At 55.7% G+C, this 24,669-nt stretch overlaps 1 protein-coding gene and 1 long non-coding RNA gene across 2 annotated transcripts; both read right to left on the minus strand.

Annotated features, from left to right (window-relative positions):
- Window positions 1-586: 586 nt before the first annotated feature.
- TLR5 (toll like receptor 5) lies at window positions 587-5,106 on the minus strand. The gene is made up of 2 exons (XM_032838778.1): window positions 4,930-5,106; window positions 587-3,243 (listed from the first exon to the last, which is right to left on the minus strand). Exon 2 carries the CDS (start codon window positions 3,237-3,239, stop codon window positions 663-665), a length of 2,577 nt encoding a protein of 858 aa, XP_032694669.1. The 5' UTR covers window positions 3,240-3,243; window positions 4,930-5,106; the 3' UTR covers window positions 587-662.
- Window positions 5,107-6,572: 1,466 nt separating this feature from the next.
- On the minus strand, window positions 6,573-11,374 carry LOC116855786. The gene is made up of 3 exons (XR_004380437.1): window positions 11,303-11,374; window positions 10,422-10,602; window positions 6,573-6,650 (listed from the first exon to the last, which is right to left on the minus strand). It is a non-coding gene; the product is annotated as an uncharacterized LOC116855786 (long non-coding RNA).
- Window positions 11,375-24,669: the final 13,295 nt, after the last annotated feature.

A 24,669-nucleotide genomic window follows, 5' to 3' on the forward strand; every position in this document is an offset into this window, starting at 1 on the left:
GATAGCACCTGGCCCGCAGATAAAAAAAGCAAGCCCAGAGAGGGGTTGTCATGTGCTTGAGGTCACACAGTGCCTGAGCAGCAGAATCAGGCCTGGAACCAGGCTCCCCATGTAGCACAGTGGATGAGCAGGGTGTGGGAGAGAAGGAAGGGGAACACAGGCCATGTGTGAAGAAGAAGAGCTCATGAGGAGCAGGGAGAGTGCTATGGTCTCGACAAGATCCAGGTCCTCTCCTGCCAGCTTCTGTGGGGCCAGTGCTTATCTCAGACAGAGCAGGACCAGCACCCAGCAGCGGCATCGTCCCCGCGGTGGAAGCAGGAGACACACCGTCTTTTCCATTCTTCCTCCTCAGTGTTGTTCTGCAGAGCACAGGGCACCCCTTGCCAACTGAGCGAGCACCAGAGAAAGGCTCTCAGCCACCTGGGACACCTCTCCTCGTGCCCTTCCCATGACAAAGGTGTGTCCTGTGGTCGGTGAGTCTGGAAAGAACAGGATTCCTTTCCATTTCCAGGTCAGTGAGACCAGGCATCATGTGGCTGTGAGAATTCAGAGCTATGTTGTTTTCCTAGTAGGGGAAAAAAAAAAAAAAAAAACCTCCAAAATAGGACCCCCAAACAGTAAGAGTTATCCGTGGCGTGAGATTAGGGGGAAATGCTCCTTGGCTAGGAGACGGTCACCACAGCCTGCAGCTGGATGCTGCCATCCCTGACGGTGTCCTTCTCTCTCTTCAGAATGTGCTGGGAGAGTGTGTGAAGGAACCAGCCCACGTCCTGGAGGTCCTCGGGCCACCTCAGGTAGTGCCGTTTCCGCACAAACCCTGCAATGCCCCGGTGCTTCATCAGCTGGTACTGGGACAGGGACCCGACGATCACCAGGATGAGGGCGCCATCCACATCAGACACACACCTGCTCTGGGCATAGGCAAAGGCTTCCAGGCACCACCCGTCCCGGAGGAAGTGTCTGCTCACGAGGCAGACCACCTTCCTGCTGCCCCACACGGCGTCCTGGATGTTGGCGATGTGCTCCCGCCCCGGGACAAAGTCTCTTTCTTCAAAGCACAGGTTGAATCTGTTCTCGGCGCTATACTGAGCATCCAGGTGTCTGAGCAGTGCCCGCTGCACCCACTCAAAGTCTCTGCCGCTGAAGCAGAAGTATGCATCGTATCTGTACGGCTCGGACTCGTGGCGCTCGGCCTGGACCGTGGGCAGCAGTCCGCAGGCCGCCCTGTAGCAGACAAAACAAAGGCCCCGGAGCTTGGTAGACACGAAGACTGTCACGAGGAACAGAGTCAGAGTCACCGTGGAGGAGACAAAAAGAGACAACCGTAGGGTCTTCAAGACCTCCTCTTCATCACAGTCCTCCATGGAGACAGAGGAGAGGGGGGTCCCTGCGAGTGTGTTGGGGTACATGCAGGAGATGTCTGCACCAGACCCAAGCACGGTGACATTGGTCTGGTTGAGCCAAACAACGAGAGAACGGAGGTCACACTCACAGATGAACTTGTTGTGTGTTATGTCCACAGCAGTGAGGGACGCCAGCAGGTCAGGGTCCAGGGAGAGGAGCTGGTTTCTGGACACATCCAGCACCTCCAGGTTGGCAGGCAGGTCACCAGGAGCAAGCGCCATCAGCCTGTTGGAGCTGAGGTCGAGACCCCTCAGCGCGCTCAGATCGCCAAGGGCCCCGGGAGGGAGGAAGGTCAGGTAGTTATTGTTCAGATACAGGACCCGGAGCCGTGAAAGCCCCTTGAAGACATCCCAGCAGAAGCCGGTTTCCCAGGCAAGCTGCAACATGTTTCCTCCGAGGAAAAGCGTTTCCAGGCTGAGGCTCCCTGCCGGGCTGCGAGCACGGCTGCAAGAGGAAAAGCGGTTTTGATTCAGAATGAGGACCTGGAGGTCGGGGACCTGGAGGAGGAAGTAGAGATCGTCCAGATCCTCCAGCCTGTTTTCGGACAAGTGGATGAAGTTGGCTTTAAGCTCCATGTCCGGCAAGGCCGCCAGCTTGTTGCTACCCAAGAAGATGGTGTCTAGGCTTGGCAGGAAAGAGATTGTTTTAAGAGCATTGTCCCGCAGATCCAAGGTCTGTAACGTTTTCAGGAACCTGAAGGTCTGGCTCTGAATGATCCCAATATGATTGTTTTGGAGATCAATATAGGCTACCTGACGGAGTCCGGAGAAATCAGAATCATAAAGCTCCCCCAGGAGGTTGTAGGACATGTTGAGAACCTGGAGGCTGTCGAGGCCATAAAACGCTTCTCCCGCAATCCTGTTGATCTTGTTGTGGGCCAGCTGCAGGAGCTTCAAGTCCTTGAGGGCCTCAAAGACTCGGAAGTTCAGGGAGAAGATGAAGCCATAGGACAGGTCCAGCCATAGCAGCGTGCTCCTGGCCAGGCCTGCAAACGTGTCCCGGTTGGGGTCCCTGATGTTCCGGAAGCCAAACCCGGACCCCATAATGTGGTGGGCCAGCACCAGGGAGGAGATCTGGCTCCCGCTGACGGCCCTGCTGAAGTTGCCTATGATGTCTGCAGTCCAGCCATTGCCAGAAACATCCAGGGTCTCCAAGACCATGTTTTTGAATGGGTTCATGCACGCGCCCCAGTCCACGGAGCCCCTGCTGTACAGCTGATTGGCGGCGAGGTTTAATAGCGAGAGCGTTTTCCCTTGCAGCGGCTGAAGCTCATGTTCACACACGACAGGTATCTGGTTGAGGGAAAGATCAATGGACTTCAGGGAATTTAATTCGCAGAACGAAGGGTGAAGGTTAAGGCTACGAATCTGATTTTTGGACAGGTCCAGGCGAAACAAAGACTCCAAATTTCTGAAGTAACCATCTTTTAATATCTTATCGGACAGACCACAGTGGAAGAGTCTAAGTTCCTGCAGGCGGGGCAGCCCCTGGAAAGCATCGGGATGCAGGAAATCCACCTGACTCTTGCCCAGGTCCAAGACCCTGAGGTTGGGCAGGTTTCTGAAGGCCTCTCTGCCGATGGTAAAGGGGGTAAACTGAGTCCCGAGCTCCAGCAGCTGCAGCTGCTCCAGGAAGGGGAAGGACGTGGTTGTCACAGTCTGGATATAGTTGAAGCTGAGCAGGAGGATCTGGGTGGTGCTGGGGACCGGCGGCACCTGGGTTAGGTTACAGGATCGATACAAGGCCCTCTGGCCATCAGAGGTGCAGGAAGGAATTGTTAGCACAGGGCTGGCCACGAGCATTACCCCCAACAGAAGGTCCAGGTGGCATCCCATGATCCTGTGGGGAAGGAGGGAGGATGAAAACACAGCCGTCCCAGCTCAAGGCATTGCACTGGGTCCCTGGGCCTCGGGGGCACCCCCGCGATGTGCCAGCTCCCCAAGACCTCGCGGGCGTGGCCATGGCTTATGTGTCTGTGTAGATGGTGCTCTTCACTCCTACTTGCACTGCGGTGCAGGGTGGTGAGCACTGTTCTAAGCACCTCAGAAATACCTGACCTTTACAACAAGTCCATTTCTCATTCACTCGTTCGTGCAATCAGTCATTCAAGGTCTGCCGCGGAAGCTGAAGAGAACAGCAGGCAGAGACACATTTGTGTTCCCCTCCCCCTCCCCTGCCGGGGACCACTCTTCCCCCTGCCGACGGCTCTGTGGCAGCTCCCAACCTACCCTGCCCAGGGCACGGGCCCGTCCACACCTCTGCCCTCACTACACACACACACGGCCTATTGCATCACACAAACGCTGATCCTCCTCACCCTCCACGAGCATCAGACGTGGCAGGTCAACACGGCCTGCATGATGGGGTGGGCAGGCTGCAGGTCAGGTCATCCCTACTTGCGTCTGGCTTGGGTCCCCAGCCCTGCACCAGGTGGAGAGGGGCCGCACCTGCTGTGCCTGGGGCGCATTCGGCCCACTCTCTGTGGAACCTCCAAAGGGAAGGAAGTACTCTGTGACTCTGGATGGAGAATGGGGCCAAGGTAGGAGGGGAACAGGAAGCAGGTGCGGGTCTGCACCGAGCGTTAACCCACAGCCACGGCCACAGTGTCCTGTGGGGCTGGACCATGACTCTGCGGAGGTTTTGCTCCACCTTGGGGTTGATCTGTGGTGGGGTTTCCATGGAAACCCTGAGGCTGAGACACATAAATTACAGCAAATCAGAAGTGGGCGTGGAGCCGGAGTTGACCCCAAGCCTCCAAACCGCGCATTTACTAATCAAGGGGAAGAACTCCGCGGAGCGAGATTGTCGACCAGGGCCCCCCGTTTCTCCACCATTCCCACCTGAGGCTGATGCCGGGGGCCAGGGCCGCAGCAGCGGAGGCCCCTCACCTCCCGTGGGCCACTCACCCTCCCTGTGGCCTGAAGACACGCCCCCACCCACCCACCTCTCCTTGCCTTCCCCAGGCGGCTCCCCTCCTCCCACTTCTGCAGTCTGGCTCCGCCTGTCTCCCGAGCATCATCTGCATGTCCGCCATGTGCTGGGTGCTGTTTGGGACACAGGAGGGGGTGAACAAACAAACCACACTCTTCCTCGCAGGCTCATTATAGTGCAGGGAAGTGGGGAAAGGGCGCCACCCAACTGAAGGAACATCAGCCATCAACCGGGAACATGGAGACCAGGACTGCCAGGGCGGGGGGCGGGGGGCTGTTTGTGGAGTGGCCAGGAAAGCCCCCCCGATGATATTTTGAGCAGAGACACGAGGAAAGAACAGGAAAAGGAGAGGCCCAGCGTCTGATGTGGGAGTTCCGTCACACGGGGCTCCATCTGCCTCCTCCAAATCTGTCCAACCTCAGCGCCTTGGCACGTGCTGCTTCCTGCATGCCGCTCCCATGGGTAGATCTCACATCAACACTTCCTCAAGAGTCTTTCCCCACGCTCGCTAGTTGCAACAACTCCCCACCCCTGACTCTCTGGAAACTACCCTGTGTGTTTCTGTGAAAGCCATGATCCCAAGCCCTGAATCACCTTGTGCAGCCACCGGTTTCCTTGTCTGCTGTCTGTCTCCCTGACGGCTATGTTGCCGTCAGTGCAGCAAGCATTGGGAAGGATGTGTGCTGCTAAAAAGGAGAAACAAAGGGGAATGAGTCACCCCACTGGTGATCTGCGGAAGGAACTGTCTCTGCTAAGAAGAAAACTGCGTATTATCCACGAAACGTCCTGGATACACAGGGGCTCCCGATGGGGAAAAGCCGCCTTGGCCAGAGCATCCCGTGAGCACATGGGAGGCTACAGGGGGTTCTGATCATGGAGAGGAGGTGACAGAAGCCCCCCAGGGAGCAAGGAGGCTGGCTGGGCGCCCGCAGCAGGAGGCTGTCCCACCAGGCCACCGCAGGGGTGAAACCTATGCTCAAAATCACCTCAGAGCCTGACTCTCTTCTCGGGGCCAACGGCATGTTGCTTGCACTGTTTTCCTAAATACTGACTTTTCCAGGTACATGACCACCTTGTGAATCTAGGGAAGCTTGTACCTTTACCATTTGGAGCTTTAGGGGGACTTATTCGCCCTTCCAGGAAAATCCCTTCATGGTGCCCAGGCCCCGGGGTGGGGGGGACGCCTGGAACCATACGGGTACACATGCATGTGTGTGTGTGTGTGTACGCATGTGTGCTTTGTCTGTGCACACAGACGTGTGCACAAGTGTGTGCACTCACTTCTGCATGTGTGCACGTGTTCACAAGGGTGCCGCACATCTGTCTGTATGCTCGTGTGTGCACACGAGTGTGTGCACGTGCGTGTGAGCTAGTTTACTCGGCCCTCATTTCTAAATGTCGAATGTAATTTTTAAAAAAGTTAAGGAATGTCCATTGAGTATTTTCTTAGGTCTCTTAAATCCCATACATGAAGGGGAAAGTCCAAATCACTCATTTTGCCTCCTCGTGTGCACTTCTATTAATTCATCATAAATGACTTTCCCTTTAATTTCTTTTGGATATTCCTGTTAGGGCACCTTATGTTGCTCTCATTAAAATTATGCATATGGGTGAATTAGATTAGAGCTGTGATTCCATTTCAAAATGGAAAAGTTTGGGGATTTAAACATTTGTCGTAGAAAGCTGCATTAATCAGCACTGCGGCCCAGAGGCAAAGCTTCCAGTCCCTCCAGTCCCCGCTCACCAGAGGCACACGATGATTAAAGCCAGTTCTTCCCTTGCCTCTCCACCCACATAGCTTGCGGTTGTCTCTCGCAGGGATGATCTCACGGAGTCCTGACAGCAGAACTGCCTCTTCCTTTCTCAGTAAATGTCTTCTGGGTTCAGGTGGTCCTTGGAGCCAGTGTCCTTGAGTTTACAGTAGACACACCTGCATTCTGGGAAGTGGGACTCAAGTTCAGGATGATCTCGGTAGATAAGGTGGAGACCCGCCAGAAAGCAAGTAGGAACGGGTGAGGCCAGATGTGGGGTTATAGCCCCACAGCAGCCCCAGAAGAGCGCCAGCCCTGCGCAGGCACCAGCTCTGGGACAACACCATCCCTGCTTTCCTGATTCCTGAGCAAACCAGCCAGGGAAGGGCAGCCTGGCACCTTCAAGGAGACGAGACGAGAGACTGCAGGTCTCTGGTGGTGACCCGAATCGGGCTCCCGCCTCCTGGCACGTGCTCCGGGCTGCAGTTCCAGAATCTGTTGCCGCTGTGGTGGTCCACACTGGGCCACGCAGTGGGAGACATGGTTCTCAGGAGGCAGATTCTCCTAGAAACACACAGAGATTCTCAAATGTGCTTAGAAGGAGGCAGGAAGAATACGGAGGATGTGGGAGACACAAGGTTAGAGAAGACCACACTCTGTTTCCTGCAACCTTCTTCCCGTCTCACAGTGGGAACAGGGCCCTAAAGCAACAGGCAGGGACACACGTACGCCAGCCTCCCTGCCCATCCGCAGACCACACTCTACAGTAGTTCTTAATACTTTGAGGTCATGGACCCTTTTGAGACTCCCATAGCTCTGATTCCTTTATCTCCAAAAACGCATATACACATAACAAACCAAACTGCCCCTAGCTTCAGGGGTTCACAGACCTCGTGACGTTTGCTCCTTCCAGCTCATCACTCACATGGAACAACCAGCACATTTCACCTTCCAGAATGGGGCTCAGAAAACGTTCTGCAGAGACACCTGGGTGGCTCAGTCCATTAAGTGTGTGCCTTCGGCTCAGGTCATGATCCCAGGGTCCTGGAATCATGGACATTGGGCTTCCTGCTCGGTGGAGAGCCTCCTTCTCCCTTTGCCTTTGACCCTCCCCCCTGCTCATGCTTTCACTCCCTCTCTGTCTCTCTCTCTCAAATGAGTAAGTAAAAAAAACCTTTAAAAAAATCCTTTAAAAATGTTTTTTAAAAAAGTTCTACAAAGGGTCAGATGGTAAATATTTCGGGCTTTGCGGTCCAAATACCGCAGTTTGCCAACCTTTGTCCTTGAACAGAATAGAAACTTTGATTTCACAAATGAGGATTTTTAGTGAGTGTAAGACAAATGTGCTCCGGTACCAAACCAGCGGTATTTGCAGGAAGAGCTTGCTCGACCCCCACACTGCCGACTGTCTCACAGCTGCTATTTTGTTCAAACATCACAATGAATTCTCATCTTATGTAACCAGACAGAAAAACCCCTGCAGAGACATGCAATCGAGAACACTGGCTCAGAATAACAGAGTCAAATTTCCGAGTTTCGATTTTGCCTTGTTCCAGGCAACTTCTTGCCTGGAGTCATCCCCCAAATGGGTGTTTCGGAGCTTGGCCCTGAACTTGTGGCAGTAACGAGGGCTCTATGGGAGCCCCACACAACACACTCCAAGATGCTGAGCTGTCAAGCCTGTGGTACAGTGAGATGGGTAAGGCCAGATTTTAAAGAAAATTATTTGGGCGTATGTTGTACCACAAAGAGACTATGCAGACCGATTATCGTATGAAATGCAGGAAGGTGTGAAACGCTACATTTCTACCTCTGAAGGGGGCTTTGGGGGTCGAGCTCCAGGACAGGTAAGCCGACAGGCATGGGGAGGTGTGACTGCCCAAGCGGAGGGTCCTGGAATGGGAGCCAGAAGCCAACGTGGGTTGAAGTAAATTTGAACAGGTCCTGTTGTAGGGCATGTCGAATCTAACAATGAGAAGCAAGCTGCCAAGTTGCTCCAGACCCCGTCAGACATCCGTGAGAGGGTGGCAGGCAGCACGCGGAAGCACACGACAGCGGGTGTGGACAATCCGAGACAGAAGACCAAGGGCCTCTACGTGGGGCAAAGCAGGGGGAGCAGGAAGGGTGTGTGCACGTGGAGCAAAGTTCAGAGGACCCGCTCACTTCTCCCCAGGCTCTGCTGCAGAGAGCGGACACCTAGAGCTGCTGGGAGCGGCAGGTGCAGGACACGGTCATGCGCTCCTGAATCATTACGGAGCACATGATGGACAAGGCTTACTGTGTTAATGGTGTGTGCATCCGGCGACACACGCGTTCCTCCCCCAGAATCCCATGCTACACAAATTCACGAAACAGAAACAGGGATTCTGGGGAGAGGGGGCTAGCATCTAAATCTTCCCCAGTGGTACCGAAAAACAACCTGATAGAAGGTAGCACAGTCATAGAGGTGTTATATAGCTGTGAAAGACACAGGACTGTAGGCCACCTTCACCTTGAGGGCCACAGAGCCTGTGTCGCAGGCTTGCACTGAGCTGAGGGAGACGGCACACAGGGGATCCCTGGAAGCAGGTGGACCGCTGCGACAGCAGATGTGGGTGGGGAACCAAGGTCCGTGACAGGTTGCCAAGTGTGTCGCGTTTATTCAAATGTGGGGTGGCTCAGCTGGGTCCGGTTTTCTTCATTTAAACCTAAGAAACTGCTCACAAGCCCACATGAAATTCGCACCTCCTAGTATGTGAATCAAACGAGATGGTTATTCACACCGCACACTACAGCAGCAGGGACTCTGCTCCAGTTCAAGGCTAAGGGTTCCAGTTCGGGGGAGGTAGAAGCTGCCGTGTGTCTGGGAGCCTGGTGAGCCTGCAGGATGGGCTCGGGGGCCTGCTGGGTCTGGTGTGGACTCAAGATCCCAGAGGCTCAGGGACCTGGGTGCATCTGTTCCCCAGTCCTGGTGTGCTCACACTTCAACAAGGGACAGATGAGCAAGGAAAGTCTCTCTTAGGATGGCAGGTCAGAGTCCCTGGGGAGCCCAGAGGAGGAAGTCCAGGGACAGGACACAGCCTTACAACAGGCCTCTGGACTCTCAACAAGGGTGGATTTTCTGCACACGCAAACCGGAGACTCCCTGGTGTAGATGGAGGGTTCTTGAACTCAGCTGTCCTTTGAAATCACCAGAGACATGAAAACAGTACAGGTACATGGGTCCGCATGAAGAGATGGTTTAGTTGGTCTGGGGACAATGGGGACGTCCACCGACAGATGAGTAGGTTGACAAGACGTGGTGTCCACGCAATGTATGAGTCAGCCTTGATGCAGAGGAGACACCAATGCTTGGTGTGACCTGGTGATCCTCGAGGACATCATGCCCAGTCACAGAGGCCAGAGACAGCGTGAGTCCATGTACGTGAGCTAGCTGGGGTCTGGACTCTGAGGGCCATGGGAGTGGCACGGTCAGTGTGGCCCATTACCCCTGCCAAGCACTGTTAATTATGATAATGAGACTGGGGGGAAGAGGGCCAGCAGCCCTCCCATTTCAGTTGAATCCACTTAGCTTTGATCCCAGCCATTAGGGGAGCAGGTGCCCTTTCCTGAGCTAATGGCTGGGACAGCAGACAGGCTGGCTAAGCTCAGATGAGTTCTGGGCACGTCTTCACACTTAGCCCCAGCCAGGGGGGCCCCTCAATCCTTCACAGACCCTCTTGGTCCTGGGCCCCGTGAGCACTGGAGTCTGAGCTGGGCTGGTCGGTGGCCCACAGCGGGCAGGCACGGAGGTCTCACCGAGAAAAACGCTCAGTTCATTTCCAAATGGGGATGGCGAGAGTTTCTCCAGAGTTCACATAGCAGTGAAAATCCCAAACTGAATCTGAAGGCAGGTGTGGAGGGCTGGGTCCACCTTGCACAAAGGCTCGAGGCCAGGACACCAAGTGGAGTCGAAGGACACGCGAGTTTACCAGCAGAACACGGCATCCCGCAGACACAAACCTGCCAGGGAGCACCTGGAAGGCCATGCTGTCCTGAGGGCCATGTCCTTCTAAAAGCCATCTTTCTGTAAATCAGAATTCTGCTGCTGAGGACAGGTGTCCTCTCTTTGGTTCTCTGCCATGCTGCCAGCAGCCAGGACGTACCATGTGGCAGGTGTCCCCTGAGTGATTGAATTTGCCTCATCCCACCTCTGGGCCATCCCTCCTGCTCCGTGGCCACCACTCCCCACTCCCCCACCCCGCAGGCACTGTTGCCAGCATGCTTGGGACTGGTGTGCATCCTCTGAGTCCCTGAAAGGATTGGTCTGGGCAGGAGCTGGTCCCAGTCATGTCCCTCCTGGCAGGGAGCACTTACTTGTGAGCGCTACACCATCAGCATCCAAGAGTGAGTGTGTCCCTTCTTCTTCCCGCTCATCTGGACACAGCTGGAAATATCCCTCTGGGCAACTGTAGCACTCCCTCCAAATTCCGAGCCCATTTGAACCTTCCCAACCCTTGTTGTGTATTTCCATCTTCAGCCTACATATTCTTCAACCCTAGAGCAGTAGGCAAGGTCAGACTGGGAGAAGCCTCCAGTGTGACCTCGGTGCAGCTGGTGGCCAGTTCTGCGAGATTCACCCCAGGTCACTGCCAGCATCAACTCCCCTCCACTCTGGACATGGCTCTGCCCCCACCCCCACCTGGGCAGGGCAGAGACCTCCCAGCTGGTCCCCCAGTGACACACGCACCTCTCACTCAGCTCTGGTCAGCAGCCTCACTGGCTCCTTGTGCCCCTGGAGGTCACACTCTTGGGGGCCGAAGGCTTCAGGGCCAGGTGCCATGGACTGTGGATGAACTCAGCCAGCCTGCCCACCTGGCGGTACCAGCAGTCCAGGCCTCTGCCCCAGACCTAGCCTGCAGTCCTGGGACCTATCCTCCACCCAAGTTCCCTGCTGAGGCTGGACCCCAGGCTTGGAGGGCTTCTGTCTGTCCCATGGGCTCATCCAGGGCCAGCTCCCCTACGAAACAATCCTCACACCCCTCTGGGCCCATTTTATCTCCCTAGCCCTGATGTGCCAGTCACACCCGTATGACAACATATTCATAATGTCATGCCTAACCCCCAAGAGTGCACAATTCTTGAGGGCAGGGACCCCATTTTTATTCATGCTATATACCTGAAGTAGCGTAGCTTAAACACGCCAGTAATATTGCCTGCTGATTCTCTGAAAATGTATTTTCATCAGGGGCACTCACCTCCCAGGCCTAACACAGGGAGCTCCAGACATGGCCTCCTCATTCTAGGGGCCCAGGCCCCTGACCGTTTCACGGCTTCCATTCCCAAGACCATAGGAGCTTCATCAGTGATGAGGGTGGTCAGTGTTAATTTGGTGAAATCAGGAGAAAGGGCTTTGCTTTTCCTAAAGGAGAGAAGCTAATTAAGGAGGAGAAACAGAAAAGGTTATGCATGTGTTTTTTTTTTCTTGCTTTTTTGCTTTTTAAAGATTTTATTTATTTATCTAGAGAGAGAGAGAGAGAGAGAGCGCATGCACGCATGAGCAGTGGGGAGGGGCAGAGGGAGAGGGAGAGAGAATCTCAAGCAGACTCCGTGCTGAGCACAGAGTGGGACACGGGGCTTGATTTCACGACCCTGAGGTCATGACCTGAGCAGAAACCAAGTTGGATGCTCAAGGGACGGAGCTTCCCGGAGGCCACTGTGTACTATTTTGCTATGCCATACAGCGATTGTCTTTGTGGAGGAATTCGAAATTATAGCTGGGTCTCTTATGGAGCGGAATTTTAATTGGAAAAAACCAAGACCGTTTTGTGAGTCAAGGCACGTGGAACTTGAGAGCTGAAGGTTCTTGGAAACCTCGGGCCCAGCCCCTGTTCAGAAGGTGGCTGCCGGCTCCCTGGGACCCCAGAGAGGGAAACTCTGCCCTTTCACAATCAAAAGCATTCCTCACCGAATCAGAGCGGTGCTGAGGAAGGGTCTTGTGGGACCTGAAAGGCCCTTCCATGAAATCTCCAAAGGCATTTGGCAACTGAGGCTCAACCAAGCCAGGGACGCAGCAGAAGCTCACTGCACCGTGGTGAGCACGGGACTTGCGGGTTTCTGGGGCAAACGCGAAGGTTGCCATCAGAGTGGGACATTTCTAAGCAGTCCAGCTAGGTAAGTTAGGGCCGAGTGAGGCAACCCTGAGGAGGACACCACCAGGGCTCAGATGGAGAAGGAGGGGTCCTGCCGGTGGGAGATGTCTGGCGCTTGGCCTCGCTGCAGACGTGATCTCACCCATGCTCAGAGAGGCCAGGCTCTTGCTCTAGCTCACGCAGCTGGTTACACTGGGGACTGGGGCTTACATCCAGCGGCAAACTTAGTCATCGTTTTGATCTTCCAAAATACCCAAGGCGGAATACACCGGGAAGCAGGTAGAGAGCCCGAGTGGGTGCTCTGCACAGAAATCACGCGGAGACATTGCTGAAAAGCAGGTTAAGTCAGCAGGCTGGGCTGGGAGCTGAGACCCCGCCCTCGGAGCAAGCCTCCAGGAGATCCTGACCCCGAGAGTGCCCCGACCCACCACGGCAGCCTGAGTGGCAAGTGACTTGTCCTCCGTCACTGCTCAGTGCTGACGAGATGCTGGGGGATCACTTCTGAGTTCGGCCCCAACTCTTTGCAGCCCTGAAGGTGTAGCATCAGATGGTTGCAAAGAGGGATCAGTTGAAGCCTCTGGGAGGGGGTGGGACAGGCCTCACGGGTTTAGGCGCAGCGGAGGACACAGGTGCGCGGGGCGCTCCCCCCCGCCCACGCCGACCGGCAGGGGGCGGCAGAGGCGGGCTCCGCGGGCCCGCAGGTGCGGGGGCGCACGGGGAGCGGGGCTCGCTCGGACCAGGACGTCTTCTTCCCCAGCCCGGTCTCAGAAGGGACTGTCCACCCCGCCCACGCGCGCTCGGAGCTCTGCATCGGAATGAGGACCAAGTTTGCAGCTGGATTCAAGTGCTGGCTCCCAGTTTAATGGACGTGTGACCTGCGGGGTCTCAGCTCCCAGCCCAGCCTGCTGACTTAACCTGCTTTTCAGCAATGTCTCCGCGTGATTTCTGTGCAAGCGCCTCGCCTCTCTGAGCACCAGTGCAATCATCCCTGCACTGGCGACAGAAAGTGTACTTCCCCAGGGACACCCCCGTGCCCAACCCAGCGCAACCGGTTACTGACACGAAACCCGCTAACACTTCTTGCGTGTAAGTACACAGACATCATTTATCCCAGTGCACCTCGCTGGAAACGCACTCCCTTTAGGAACCACCGAAGGAGAGCCCTGCGAAGGAAAACAGAGCTTCTCCCAATACTGGGGCCATCTGCTGCTTCCCTTTTCTGCCCTCACAGGAGGTTATGTAAAATCTTGCCTGATGGTGTTTAATGTCTTCAGGTGGTGGTCCCCCCCACACCACTGAGGCATGCGGAGGCACCCATATTCTGAAGACAGTTATGTTGCAAACCCAACAAAATGGCTTCTCTTCAGTCTGTTCATTACACATTCCTTAGTACAGGTTTAAAACATCTGACTGAAGAAAGTAATTCCATTTGGGTGATTTTTAAAGACCAACAACTAGCAGGACCCCCTTTAAACTCCTTGAGAATGGAGAGCTCACCAAGGAACTGAATATCCCTCTCTGTCTGCAGAAAATTCACATCTGAGGCTCTCACAGTCCCCCCAAATGCAACTTGGTAAAGTCAGCGTGCAGGTGGCCAAGCAAATTGCCTGGACAGAGGGGCAGCTGCAAGGTCGGGAGCCAAAGCCCCCAGCAGAAAGCTGAGAAGTCTCCCATTGCATCCCCTGAAGTAATGACAGAGATCTCTCTGAGGGCAGAAATTATCGTCATTGTGATGTAAATTGAGGCAGCTGTCGGGAGGCACAGGGAAGGAAAACCTATTAAACTTTGATCTGTTAGACAAGGAGAATGGAAATGTGAAGAGAGATTACACAACACTTGAGAAGGGAGGGTGAGGAGGGAGCCAGGCCAGGACGAAGAGTCCTGCGTCTCCCCAGCCAGGGGCGGGGAGGAATGTGGGAGGGAAGATTTCAGGGGTGGCTCTAAAAGGACTGGGCTGGGGAACACGCCCCTACTGGAAGCCTGTGTCCCCTACCCTAGGGAGGTTCATGAGGTGGGATCCACCCTGGGCTGACTGCCCGGAGGCTGGGCTCCATTCTGGGTGGGGTGGACTTGGCCAGAGACTTGGCTCCAATTAGCTGTGGGTGGTAACTTCCAAGATGCAGGACCCCAGGGCCAAAGCCCTGGGCGGGGAGAGGGGAAAGTCAGGTTCTTGTCCTCCTATGGCCACCATCTGGGCATCCTTGACAAGTTTAATTTCCCTTGTCCCCTTTCTGTATGCTTATCATGATGAGGGTGACCTGGAAGCCAGGTGTGTGGCTGGAGAAGCTTGCAGCGTCTTCCCACTTTCGTTTCCCAAACAGGGGTCAGATCTCTCATCATTAAGACAAACAGAATCTTCTCCTGACTTGATCACTGCTCTCTTCAGGGACAGTCCCTCAGACATGAAGCCTTAGAAGGGCCCCTTGTCTCCACTGCCTATAACTGGCCTCTGCGGGCCCCCCATCTTCCCTATGGCACCCCCAGGACCCCCTCCTGGAGCCCACCACCTCCTCATCGATTCTTGTCTGAATCTCCCCAGTGTCTTCTGTAGTATGGACTTTTGGACCCCTGTTTCTTCTTGCAATACCTCCTCCTTTGTCATCCTTGACTTTCCTCCCACCTTTCTGTCATTCCATTTTCCACCTCTCCCTTCTCATTCCCCCACCCCCTGGCTCATGGATCCCCTTTGCTCCCACAGGTTGGACTATCCCCAGCACTCATGCTCCCAGTAACTCTCTCTGGCTCTGGCCTCACCTGGACTCAGAGCGAGAAGCATGTCAGTGGACCCGTCTCTCGTGACACCACCATGCCCCGCCACAGGAGCCGTCAGCGAGGGAGAGCAGGGAGCCGTCTCCACAGAGGCTGCCAAGCAGCATGGTCAAGGGTGGGAGGGAGCGCAGGCCCCCATGGGCAGAGTGGCCGGGAAGGTGCAGCTGTGAGCTTGTGGGATGGCTGGGGCTGGGGCTAGACAGGCTATTCCGCTGCCAAGAAGGACCTGCATTCTGTCCTGGGGGCAGTGGGGGCTGCTGGGGTTTGTACTCCTGCTGCTGCACAGAACACAAACTCTTCAAGCCCTCTGGGATCTGGCTCCACTAAATGTACCCAGTCTCACAGTCCCAGGAAGAATGCTCAGCCCACACTTTCTGCACCGAGTGGGAAAGGCACTTCCCTGTGTCCTGTGTGTGGCTGGGCTGCAACCAAGGATTATTTACCAAATGCTTGCTCTGTGCCAACACCAGCAGTGGCTCAGAGGGTCCCTAGATGAAGGAGACGTGGCCCTGCTGCAGGAAGTGGGGCAAAGACCCCTCCCATCTGAAGGGCAATGGGGGGGGTTGGGGCAAGAGCACCTACAGAGCTCCATGCAGAGAGCAATGGAAGCCAGAGGAGGGGCTCTCCAGCTCTGCCTGTCTTCATTGGAGAAGGTGCCCTCTGACATGCAGAGGATTACCCAACAGGACATCCAGGGCAGGAGAGCAAATGTTGTAAGGGCCTACTCAGCCAGAGCAGCCCCATCCCGGTTGAACTGACATTTTGTTGTAAAACTTAAATTGACTCTGCCTCCCCCTCCCCCCACCCCCTGCCCACGGGAACTTACTTAAGAACAAGTCCCGGAAATCAGTCCCAGGTAACAAAGTCCAAGTAAAAAGGGTGGGTCAGGCCAGGTGGAGGTATTCAATCAGTGGGGGCACATACTATCTCCTAGCTACCAAGGAGTATGGGCCCCGCCCTTTGGGCACCTTTTGGGCACCAATTCTGACCAATGTGAAGGCTGGTTCAAATGTCTATTAGGGTAAATTGTAATTCAGTTGGTCACCTAGCATGACTGTGCAGCTTTCTCTGTGTGTTACAATTTCATTGGCCACCTATGTGTGGCCAGGCCCAACCACGCGGCCTTTGCTCTATAAAAGTTAGTCGGTGAAACAGAGAGGGGTGGTCCTCTCTGTAAGGGGCGGCCCCGACCGGTCTGTTTGACGGTCGGTTTGATTCTTGATGCTTGGCGCGAAATAAAGCTTTGCTTAACCTTCGCTTTGTATCAGTCTCGCTCCTTTAATCATGGACCCATTATTGGGGGACCCAACAATGTAAGGGAAGTGAGGCAAACAAAAAAAGACCTTCTGGAAGGTCAGCATGTCAGGAGACACAAAGAGAGTGGCCAGAGCTGGAAAGGGAGGCAGGGGATCTGGACTGCATGGGGCTGACAGTGAGGGCCTTTGTGTATATACATAGCCTTCAAATATTATCCTTGGGCCTTCTTCCCCTGCCTGGTGCAGTCCCTGACTGCCATTTCTAAATCCCAAGGAAGACAAGTAGCTCCCCACAGCCCTGCCGTCTTGAGCAGCCCACACTGGCTGTCTTTCAACCAGCAAATGACAGCACACAATTTTGCACTCAGCGGCTCTCACAAGGGATGACCCTGAACCTGGAGCCTCTGGAGGGCAGGAACAGTGCCGCAGCCTGGAGTGAGCCCTGCAGAGCAGAGCACACACGCGGTGAGGGCTGCAAAGCCAGCGCTGGCAGTCACCCTAGCATGCAGCCAGACTGAAGTCTGGACCTGCCGGCTGCATTCCTTTCCACGAAACGAAGCATGAAACGAGCACATCCGGACCCAGGAACTGCACGTTCCAGAGCTTTCTGCTGAGTCTATAAGCATGCAGAAATGAATAAGCAGGCCTATTTTGATTTCAACACTCAGCAAAGCTGAACTTCCTCATGCGCGCAAATGAACAAAGAAGTCTCTGTGATGCTAGACACAACCACCTAAGAAGTCTTTCTTCCAAAAATACAAAGCCAAAACCTGGCAGGGCCAGCTTTGCATTCAGATCATAGCAACTCAACACTCCCTGCTTTGCTTAGAGCTGACACACTCAGGACAATCCCGTGACAACTCAGGGTGGGGGTACCGTGGAGGCTGAGAGGCACGGGTGACTGCTTAAGTGTGCTTAGTAATTAGCTCTGACCTGGGCCCTTCCTCTGGAACCCCATGGAACTTGCCTGCAACCCCACAATTAAGGGATTAGTTCATAGTACCACAGAACTTCCCCCACGGCCCTGCCCCACCGTGTCCCCTGTAACTGGCTGTGCCTGCCTCACTGGTAAGTTGCTGGCCGCTGTATTCTACCCATGAGAACAAGGATGAAGCAAGTCAGGGGTCCATGGGTCCCGGACAGATTTGTCAATGCTCAGCCAGGCTGAGTAAACACAGAGAAAAGTGATTCAGCCACACTCATCTGGTGGGGCACTGGCTGCTCCCCAGGGTGGCCACCGCCAGCATCAGCATCCCCAGGGCTCCTTTCCAGGTACTGAGCAAGAGGACAGCATCCTATTTGTGCCTGACCTTCAAACAGGACATCATACTGATTAGGTCATTCATTGCTCAAGGACACTCTCTAAGAATGCTGAGGTTAATTAAGCTGCTTGTCTATGGGTCACTGTGCAGGACAGGTGTGTTCAAACACTAAGTGTCTACACACACGACCCACGCGGAGGCGAAGACCCCTGCCTCCGATTCCCACCCAACATGGTCTCTGCAGATAGGCTTCCTGGGGCAGCACACCCCTCACTCCTAAGAAAACCAACCAAATCCACCCTCACACCTGGGAGGATGTCATTCCAGCCGTGTTTTCCCCTGTCTTCATCGGCAGATTGTTGATAACATAAAGGCTAACAATATTTACCGTGGAGCCTGCTTTCCCGGTGTTCTCCGTGGGCGGGGCTCAGGCCCTTTGTCGGGCAGCTGGGCAGAGTTCTGGAATTTCCATGGCCAGGCTGGCTCCCTTTTCTAAGACAGTGAAGCCATCTGTCCCATTCCAGGTGGGGAAGAAAGCGAACGTGACAAACTCTGACAGCTTTCCAAAAGTGGGGTGCAAGTGACCTCGACAGAGCCAGGGCTTCGCGGTGGGCCACCCACCGGCCACCAGCCCGGCACTAGCCGGCCACCGCGGGTCCCAGGAGGAGAGCAGGAAGCGGCCCGGGACGCCCCCGGGTGGCGCCCGACTCCGCCGGCAGCCCGGTGCCAGTCCCGTCCCCTGCCCAGGCCCTCGTCCTCCGCCCGGCGCCCACCTCCGGGGAAGGCTCGCTCGCGCCTAGGAGCGCTCCTCCCAGCCCCTCCTCCTGGAAGGTCCGGGGCAGGGCGCCCCCGAGTCCCACCCACCGTCCCGCCCCCCTCCCCGCCCCCGGACGGATCCGGGCCCTCCCACCTGCCTGGACTCCGCCCCTATCCCCGCCCTCAGACAGATCCGGCCCTGCCCACCGGAGCAGCTCTGGCTCCGCCCACCTGCCTGCTTCATTACTGCCGGCCTGCTCGGCCCCGCCCACCACCCTGCCATATCCCCGCCCCTCCCATCGTCCAGGCCCCACCCAATTGCCCTTTCGGGCAAGCCGAGGTCCGGGCCACCACTTTCAGCTCGTTGACCCGTGGAGGGACCTCCTGCTCCAACTCCAGGGCCCATTGGAGGCGCCTCAGATGCTCTGCGGCTGCGGGGACGAGGAAGAAGGTAGGGGACCCGTGGCCTTGGGGGCCTGGAGGCTGGGGCAAGTGGGTGCGGGTGCTTGAGGCGCCCTGGAGCCAAGGGAACGGGGCTGCCCCTGGACTGTCATTGGGGTCTTCCAGGCCAGCAAGGCCACCCCTCCTGCCCTGGTGCAGAGGAGACCTGGAGTAACCGTACAAAGGCAAGCTGAGCTGGCGAGGAGGAGCTCTCCCGTGCTCCTAGACTCCCCGCACAGAGCTCCCACCCCTTGTCCAAACCTCCAGCCAGATTTCCAAGATCCTGAGAGACTCAGAGCAGCCCGTGGTGGTGTGAGGGCTGGATCCCAGGACCCTGAGATCATGACCTAAGCATCTGCTTAGCCAACTGAATCACCCACACGCCCCACTACTCTGGATTTTAATAGACAAATCAAGTGACAGTCTTCATTTCTGAGCAGCAAAGACTTTAGTCACCAGCTCCTCCCAAGCCACAAAGAGAGAGAGAACGGGGGGCTCACCCAAGGGCCACATGTGAGGAGATCCTAGCGGTTCTGGCCATTCACGTGGAAGTTGTCATCACCCCCTCACCCCAGCCCAGTGACCTCATCTGTCCAAAGACAGGGCCATGGAGCAGGACTGCGCCTCTTGGGGCCAGGAGCAGCACTGAGCCCCTTGGGGCCAGGAGCAGTGCTGATGAGTGGGCCCTGGGAGTCTCTAGGCAACCTAACACGTCTGGGATGTTCCTCCCTTCGTGCCCACACCCTCCTGGGAAGTGCTACTCATTTACTTTCGCCAGTGAAGTGTCTGTGTGTTTTTATGAGCCAAGCACTGTGCGGGGTGGGAGGGACGTGATGTCCAGAGCTGACGTTTACTGAGGGCTTGCCATGTGCTCTGCTCTGTTCTGTAGGTGCATTAACTGATTCATGGAATCAGGAAACACAGGGAGGACAGGAGCATGGCAGAAGGTGGACACGGAAGGGTAGGTTGAGCTCAGTTCAGGGTGCACTGGTGTGGGGCTGTCTGTGGGAAGGGCAGGTGGCACCGTTGAGCAGACAGCTGAAGTCGTACGTGGAGACAGGCTGGGAGGCATCAGGACAGAAGTGACAGCTGGAGACATCAGTGAAATACCGCATCTAGAAGACCGGCAAAGTCAAGGCCAAGGAAAGGGATTAAGAGTTTGTAAAGACAAAGACTGTTAAATGTAATTATGTTCAAATAAGACCCCTGTTCATCCAAAGATTTCCTTTAAAGACTGTAGGGGCAGGAAAGAAAACTAGGAAGATTCTCGCAATTCCCGTAACCACCAAGAAGCAAGAATCCAAATTACACGAAGAAGCTACACAAATCAGTAAGGAAAGAACAGGGAAATGGACAAAAGAGGCAGGCCAGTACTCCCTCCACAAAAGAGCAAATCCAAGACCGTCATGGAATATATAAATGAGAAAGGCCAGACCTCATCCCGTGATCTGAGAAAGTCAAATGTTGACCCAAAATAAAAAATCTGGTAATAACAAGCATTGGTGATGATATGAAGTGACAGAAATGTTGCCAGTGGGCATGTGAGTTGGCATGGGCATTGGGGGAAGCGGGCACTCACTACCTGGGACAGCTGAAGATCCACGTCTCCTGACACCCAGAAATTCCATGCCTGCCCGGGTATGGCTGGTAGTTGGCACACGCCACAGGACATATGGGAGGGTGCTTAATTTTTAGAACAGTGCCCGGGGATTCCCACCCCTGGCATTCTTCTGTCCTTGCAACCTGTCGTCTGGGTGTGGGCTGGACCAGCGACTTGCTTCTCACTGACGGAATGTCGCACAGCAGCCACTCCTGAGATGAACTCCCAAAATACCATGATTTCCACTTGTTCACACCTTCTCTCCGGTCTTCTCACTGGCTACTGGCTCTCTTAGGAGGCCACCTGCAAGGCTGCCTCATGGCCGGGTCCCTGTGGCAGGGAGTGCCGGCAGGGGTGGGGGCCAGATTACTATCCGCCAGTGAGGACCCGAAGCCTGTGAGAAGTGACTTTTGCCAACAACCCAAGTAAACATGGACATGACTTCAGTCCAGGCAGAGGCTGACGTGAGATCTCAGCCCCGGTCAGCATCTGGGCGGCAGCCGTGGGAGAGGCCGGAGTCGGGGGGCCCAGGCAGCCAGGTCCAGAGTCCCAGCCTCCAGAAACAGTGACACAACACAGGCTGTTTTAAGCCACTAAGTTTGGGGGGTGATTCGTTATACAAAAGTAGGTAATCAATACCATCACCAAATTGGGAATCACCCAAATGTCCAACAAAAGTAGGACAGACAAGGAACTGTAGATCAGTAATCGTCAGATGGCAGAGTGTGTGATGCCTGTGACCAGTTTTTCTCACTACAAGAAGAGGAAGAGTCACAGTAAGTGGACAAAAAAATAGGAACCCTGAGAAAGAGGAACTAGGAAGGTCATCATCATGTGGCTCTCGAGAAGGAGAAATTAAACACCACAAAGAGTGAAGTGTCCCACTGGGTGGAGCCCGCTGCAGGTGCGCTGGGCTGGCAGATCTCCGACAGGCCACTAGGATGTCCACGCTCGGCACACCAGCCCCTTGCATGTGGGGCCAGCAATGCCCTGGGGGTCATCTGTCCCTTGACCAGGTCACGTCTACAGCACTCCATCTTAGTGGACTTTGAAGAAGTGGACAGCCCCATTGTCAGGACCTGAGGACAGCCCCCAGAGGGCAAATGGTCCAGCCACCAGTCAGCAAGAACATGGGGGCTTCCACCCGCAGAGTGCGAGACCAAGCTCTGCCAGCAACTCCGAGCTCTGGAAACAGGTGCAGCCCGGCAGACACTGTGGTTTTAGGTTTGTGAGACCCAGAGCAGGGAGCCCAGCAACACACCTGGGTTTCTGACCTGCAGAAGACATGGGTTAGCACACTGGGGCTGTTTTCAGCCAGCATGTCAGGGATCGTTATGCAGCCTTATCTGCATCTTTCTGTCCCTGGCCTGGCTCTGGGTACCACTTGCAGCCAGTGCTCAGTCAGCACTGGTGGGAAGAATAGGAACGCCAGCAAGCCTCATGGAAAGCTATGTGACTTCACTGTGCTTTCGGCAGCCGCACTTAGGGACCATAGGGCATGGACTTTGCGGCAGCCCACGAGGGCCTCTGGGCCATGCCCTGTAATCGGCAAGTCCTGGAAGACGCTGTTGGGCGCCCCCTCTCCCCATCAAGGGGATGCATGGGGAGTACAGCTGAAACAGCCCATCTGCTATGGGTCGCAGATGTCGGAGAAGTAAAGTGTGTTCAGCAGACTCGGGGCGAGGTCATTCGTGGCTCTCCAGGACCGGCATTAATGGTGAGCTCAGGGACGCGGGAAGCCTGCACCTTCCCAGTGGAGCCCTGAACTCCAGAAGAGCCTGTGGCCGGGGCTCCCCCTTCAGAGAGGAAGTCACCTTATACGAGTGGACACTGCCCCTCCGTGTGGGCCAACCACGGCTTCCCGGCCTTCAGAAACACCCCCACGGGATCTGCAGCGCCTCTTGCTGCCCTCATCCTCGTTCCCCTTTTCTTCACCACCTTCCTCTTTTTTGGCCAAAGCAGAGCTTTTTACTCCCAGGAGCCATGTGTGCTTAGCCTCTCTCCTCTCCACTCGAGCCCAGATGCAGACTTTAGACCCAGGGCCTCTGGTCCCAGGATGACATGGCTGCTTCCTCCTGGGCCCTGTTTCCTCGCCCTCCCCTTCCTTCCCCCAGGTCCCCATCAAGGTGGACACCTTTCCCCCAAAGGGGCGGGGGGCTAGTGAGCGCCCAGCCGTTGGCCTAAGCGGGTGACCCCGGGCCCCGCGCCTGCACACCACAGTTTCAGGCTTGGCTGCGGGCCGCGCGGGTTGTGGTGCTGGGTCGGGTGGGCATCTGACCTCCTGGCTCCTGGGCACCAAGCGTGTGTGTCAGGGGAGATGCTTTCCTGGCCACTCCAGTTGTGAGAACATGAGAAGGTGAGATGTTCCTTTTTCCCTTCCTCTTCTGGGCGGAAGGAGGTAGAGATGGACCTGGAGTCCTCAGTTCGCCCACACTCGACTCTCCCAAGACGCCAGCTGGAAAACCTTCTTCAGTGGCACTCGATGGTGAACGGTGTCTGTGTTGACTCTCTGTGTCCGAGAAGAGGCAGGTGCTGGCAATTTGCCCTCCAGGCCATGCTCTGTGACACAGTGGGTCACCTGGATCTGGTCAGACCCAGACCTGCCAGCTCCCTGCCCAGGTCAGCCTTCCCATGCCAGGCGTGGTGGCGCCGGCTTCCTCTTGCAGATCCTGCGTGCAGAGAGGGATGTCCTGTTTCCTGGCAGCCAGGTCCCTGTCCGTCCCCATCAGCGCGGCCCTGAGTCAGGCCCTTGCCCCTTCTGTCCCCTGCTGACAGGTGTTCGCCGAATCTCTCCTCGGCAGCGCCACGTACGAAGCCCAGCACTGTGACCCTGGGATGGATATCCGAGGCTGTTATCAGGGTGACAACAGCGTGTGGCCTGAAACCGTGCAGCCTGGCAGGTGTGGGGACCACGCGGCTGTTGTCATGGTGACGTGGTCCTGTCACAGGACCACAATGCACACGCACGCCACAGGGGGCATGCCACAGATATGCAGGCCACAAGACAGCATGGAGCATGTGGGGTCACAGGCCACCCTGGGGGCACACCTGGGCTGGTTCTCTACTGGCCGGGTCCCGCCACCGCCACCAATGGCTGACCCCACCCAGCTCCATGTCAGGTCAGAGAGTCGGGAGTCCCACCACTGACAGTCTTCCAGTGGCTTCTCCTCTGGTAGCCTCCAAACTTGACTCCCGTCCCCTGCCCCTCCTGCCATCCTCCTGTCCTTCTTCCCCTCCGTTGTCCCTGTGGTTCCCACTGCCTGCCTTTCACTGGGAGTGGGACTCCACCCTCCCTGCCTGCCACCTTGCCCGGTCAGTGTGCTGCTCATTCCCTCACACACCCCGGCACCGTGGGAAGTTGGCTGTGTGTCCACTGTGCACATGCTCAGTGCAGGAGCGCCCCGCTCCGTCCAAGCCCCTCACTGTGGTTGGCCCATGACTGCGGTGAACACACGAGTAAGCAGAAGGGTCTCTGTGCAGCCAGACCCTCCCGAGCTCTGTCCTGGCCTCTTGCCTCTGGCCACGGGCAAACCCCCAGCCTGCAGTCTTCATGCCCCTCCTCTTTGCTAAGAGCCCATGGCTCATTGCAGCTGAAATTGTCTTGACTTCCTTTTAAATGATTGTTTCCTTTTAAATGATTGTTTCCATCTCAAATGTGGCACCTGGTTCCTGTCGGCTGGAAGTTCTAGTACAGTGAGCAAGGAAGAGACCACGCAGGATTTGTCACCCACCCAGTTATAAGTGCTGCTAAACTCCCAGATGACTTCCTTTCCAACTACTGGCTATGCAGCCATCACGTGGTGATGGCAGAGTTGGGTGACTTTATTTTTAAGAAGCAAAATATTACAGAAAATGACAATGTAAAGCAGGAAAACACTGAGAGTGTCCTCTGTGCCATTCTTCCTGCACACGCACACAAGTGCACCCACGCACGCAACACATGCCATACATGGCACCTCCTGGCAGTCACAGAACAAATTCAACATTACCACGCATTAAGGAGAACAGACTATTTTATGAAGCAGTTGGTTGGAAGTCGGGAAAGAGGATGCTACTGAGACAAACGTGTCCGCGTTCCTGTCCGAGGTCCCTCTGCCCACCACGGGCCACAGGCATCTGGAGGGCAGGGCAATGAAACCACGGGTGCAGACCCTGCTGCCCAGGTGGCCTGGCTCGAGCCCCACGTCCTGCTGCTCCTGGCTGTAGGGCCTCGGATGAATTACTTCACCCCTCTGTGCCTCACTTTCCCTCCCCTGTAAAGTGGGGGTCCTAATAGTACCCACCTCACAGAGGTTTTGTACTTAAATGCTTAGAATGGCATCAGGCACATGACAAGATTCAGTGAATATTATTCCCAGTTGGCCTCCCTGAATGCTTTCTGTGTTCCAG

The sequence above is a fragment of the Lontra canadensis genome, unplaced genomic scaffold (assembly GCF_010015895.1).
Source record: "Lontra canadensis isolate GAN:19392208 unplaced genomic scaffold, GSC_riverotter_1.0 scaffold106, whole genome shotgun sequence".
NCBI lineage: Eukaryota > Metazoa > Chordata > Mammalia > Carnivora > Mustelidae > Lontra > Lontra canadensis.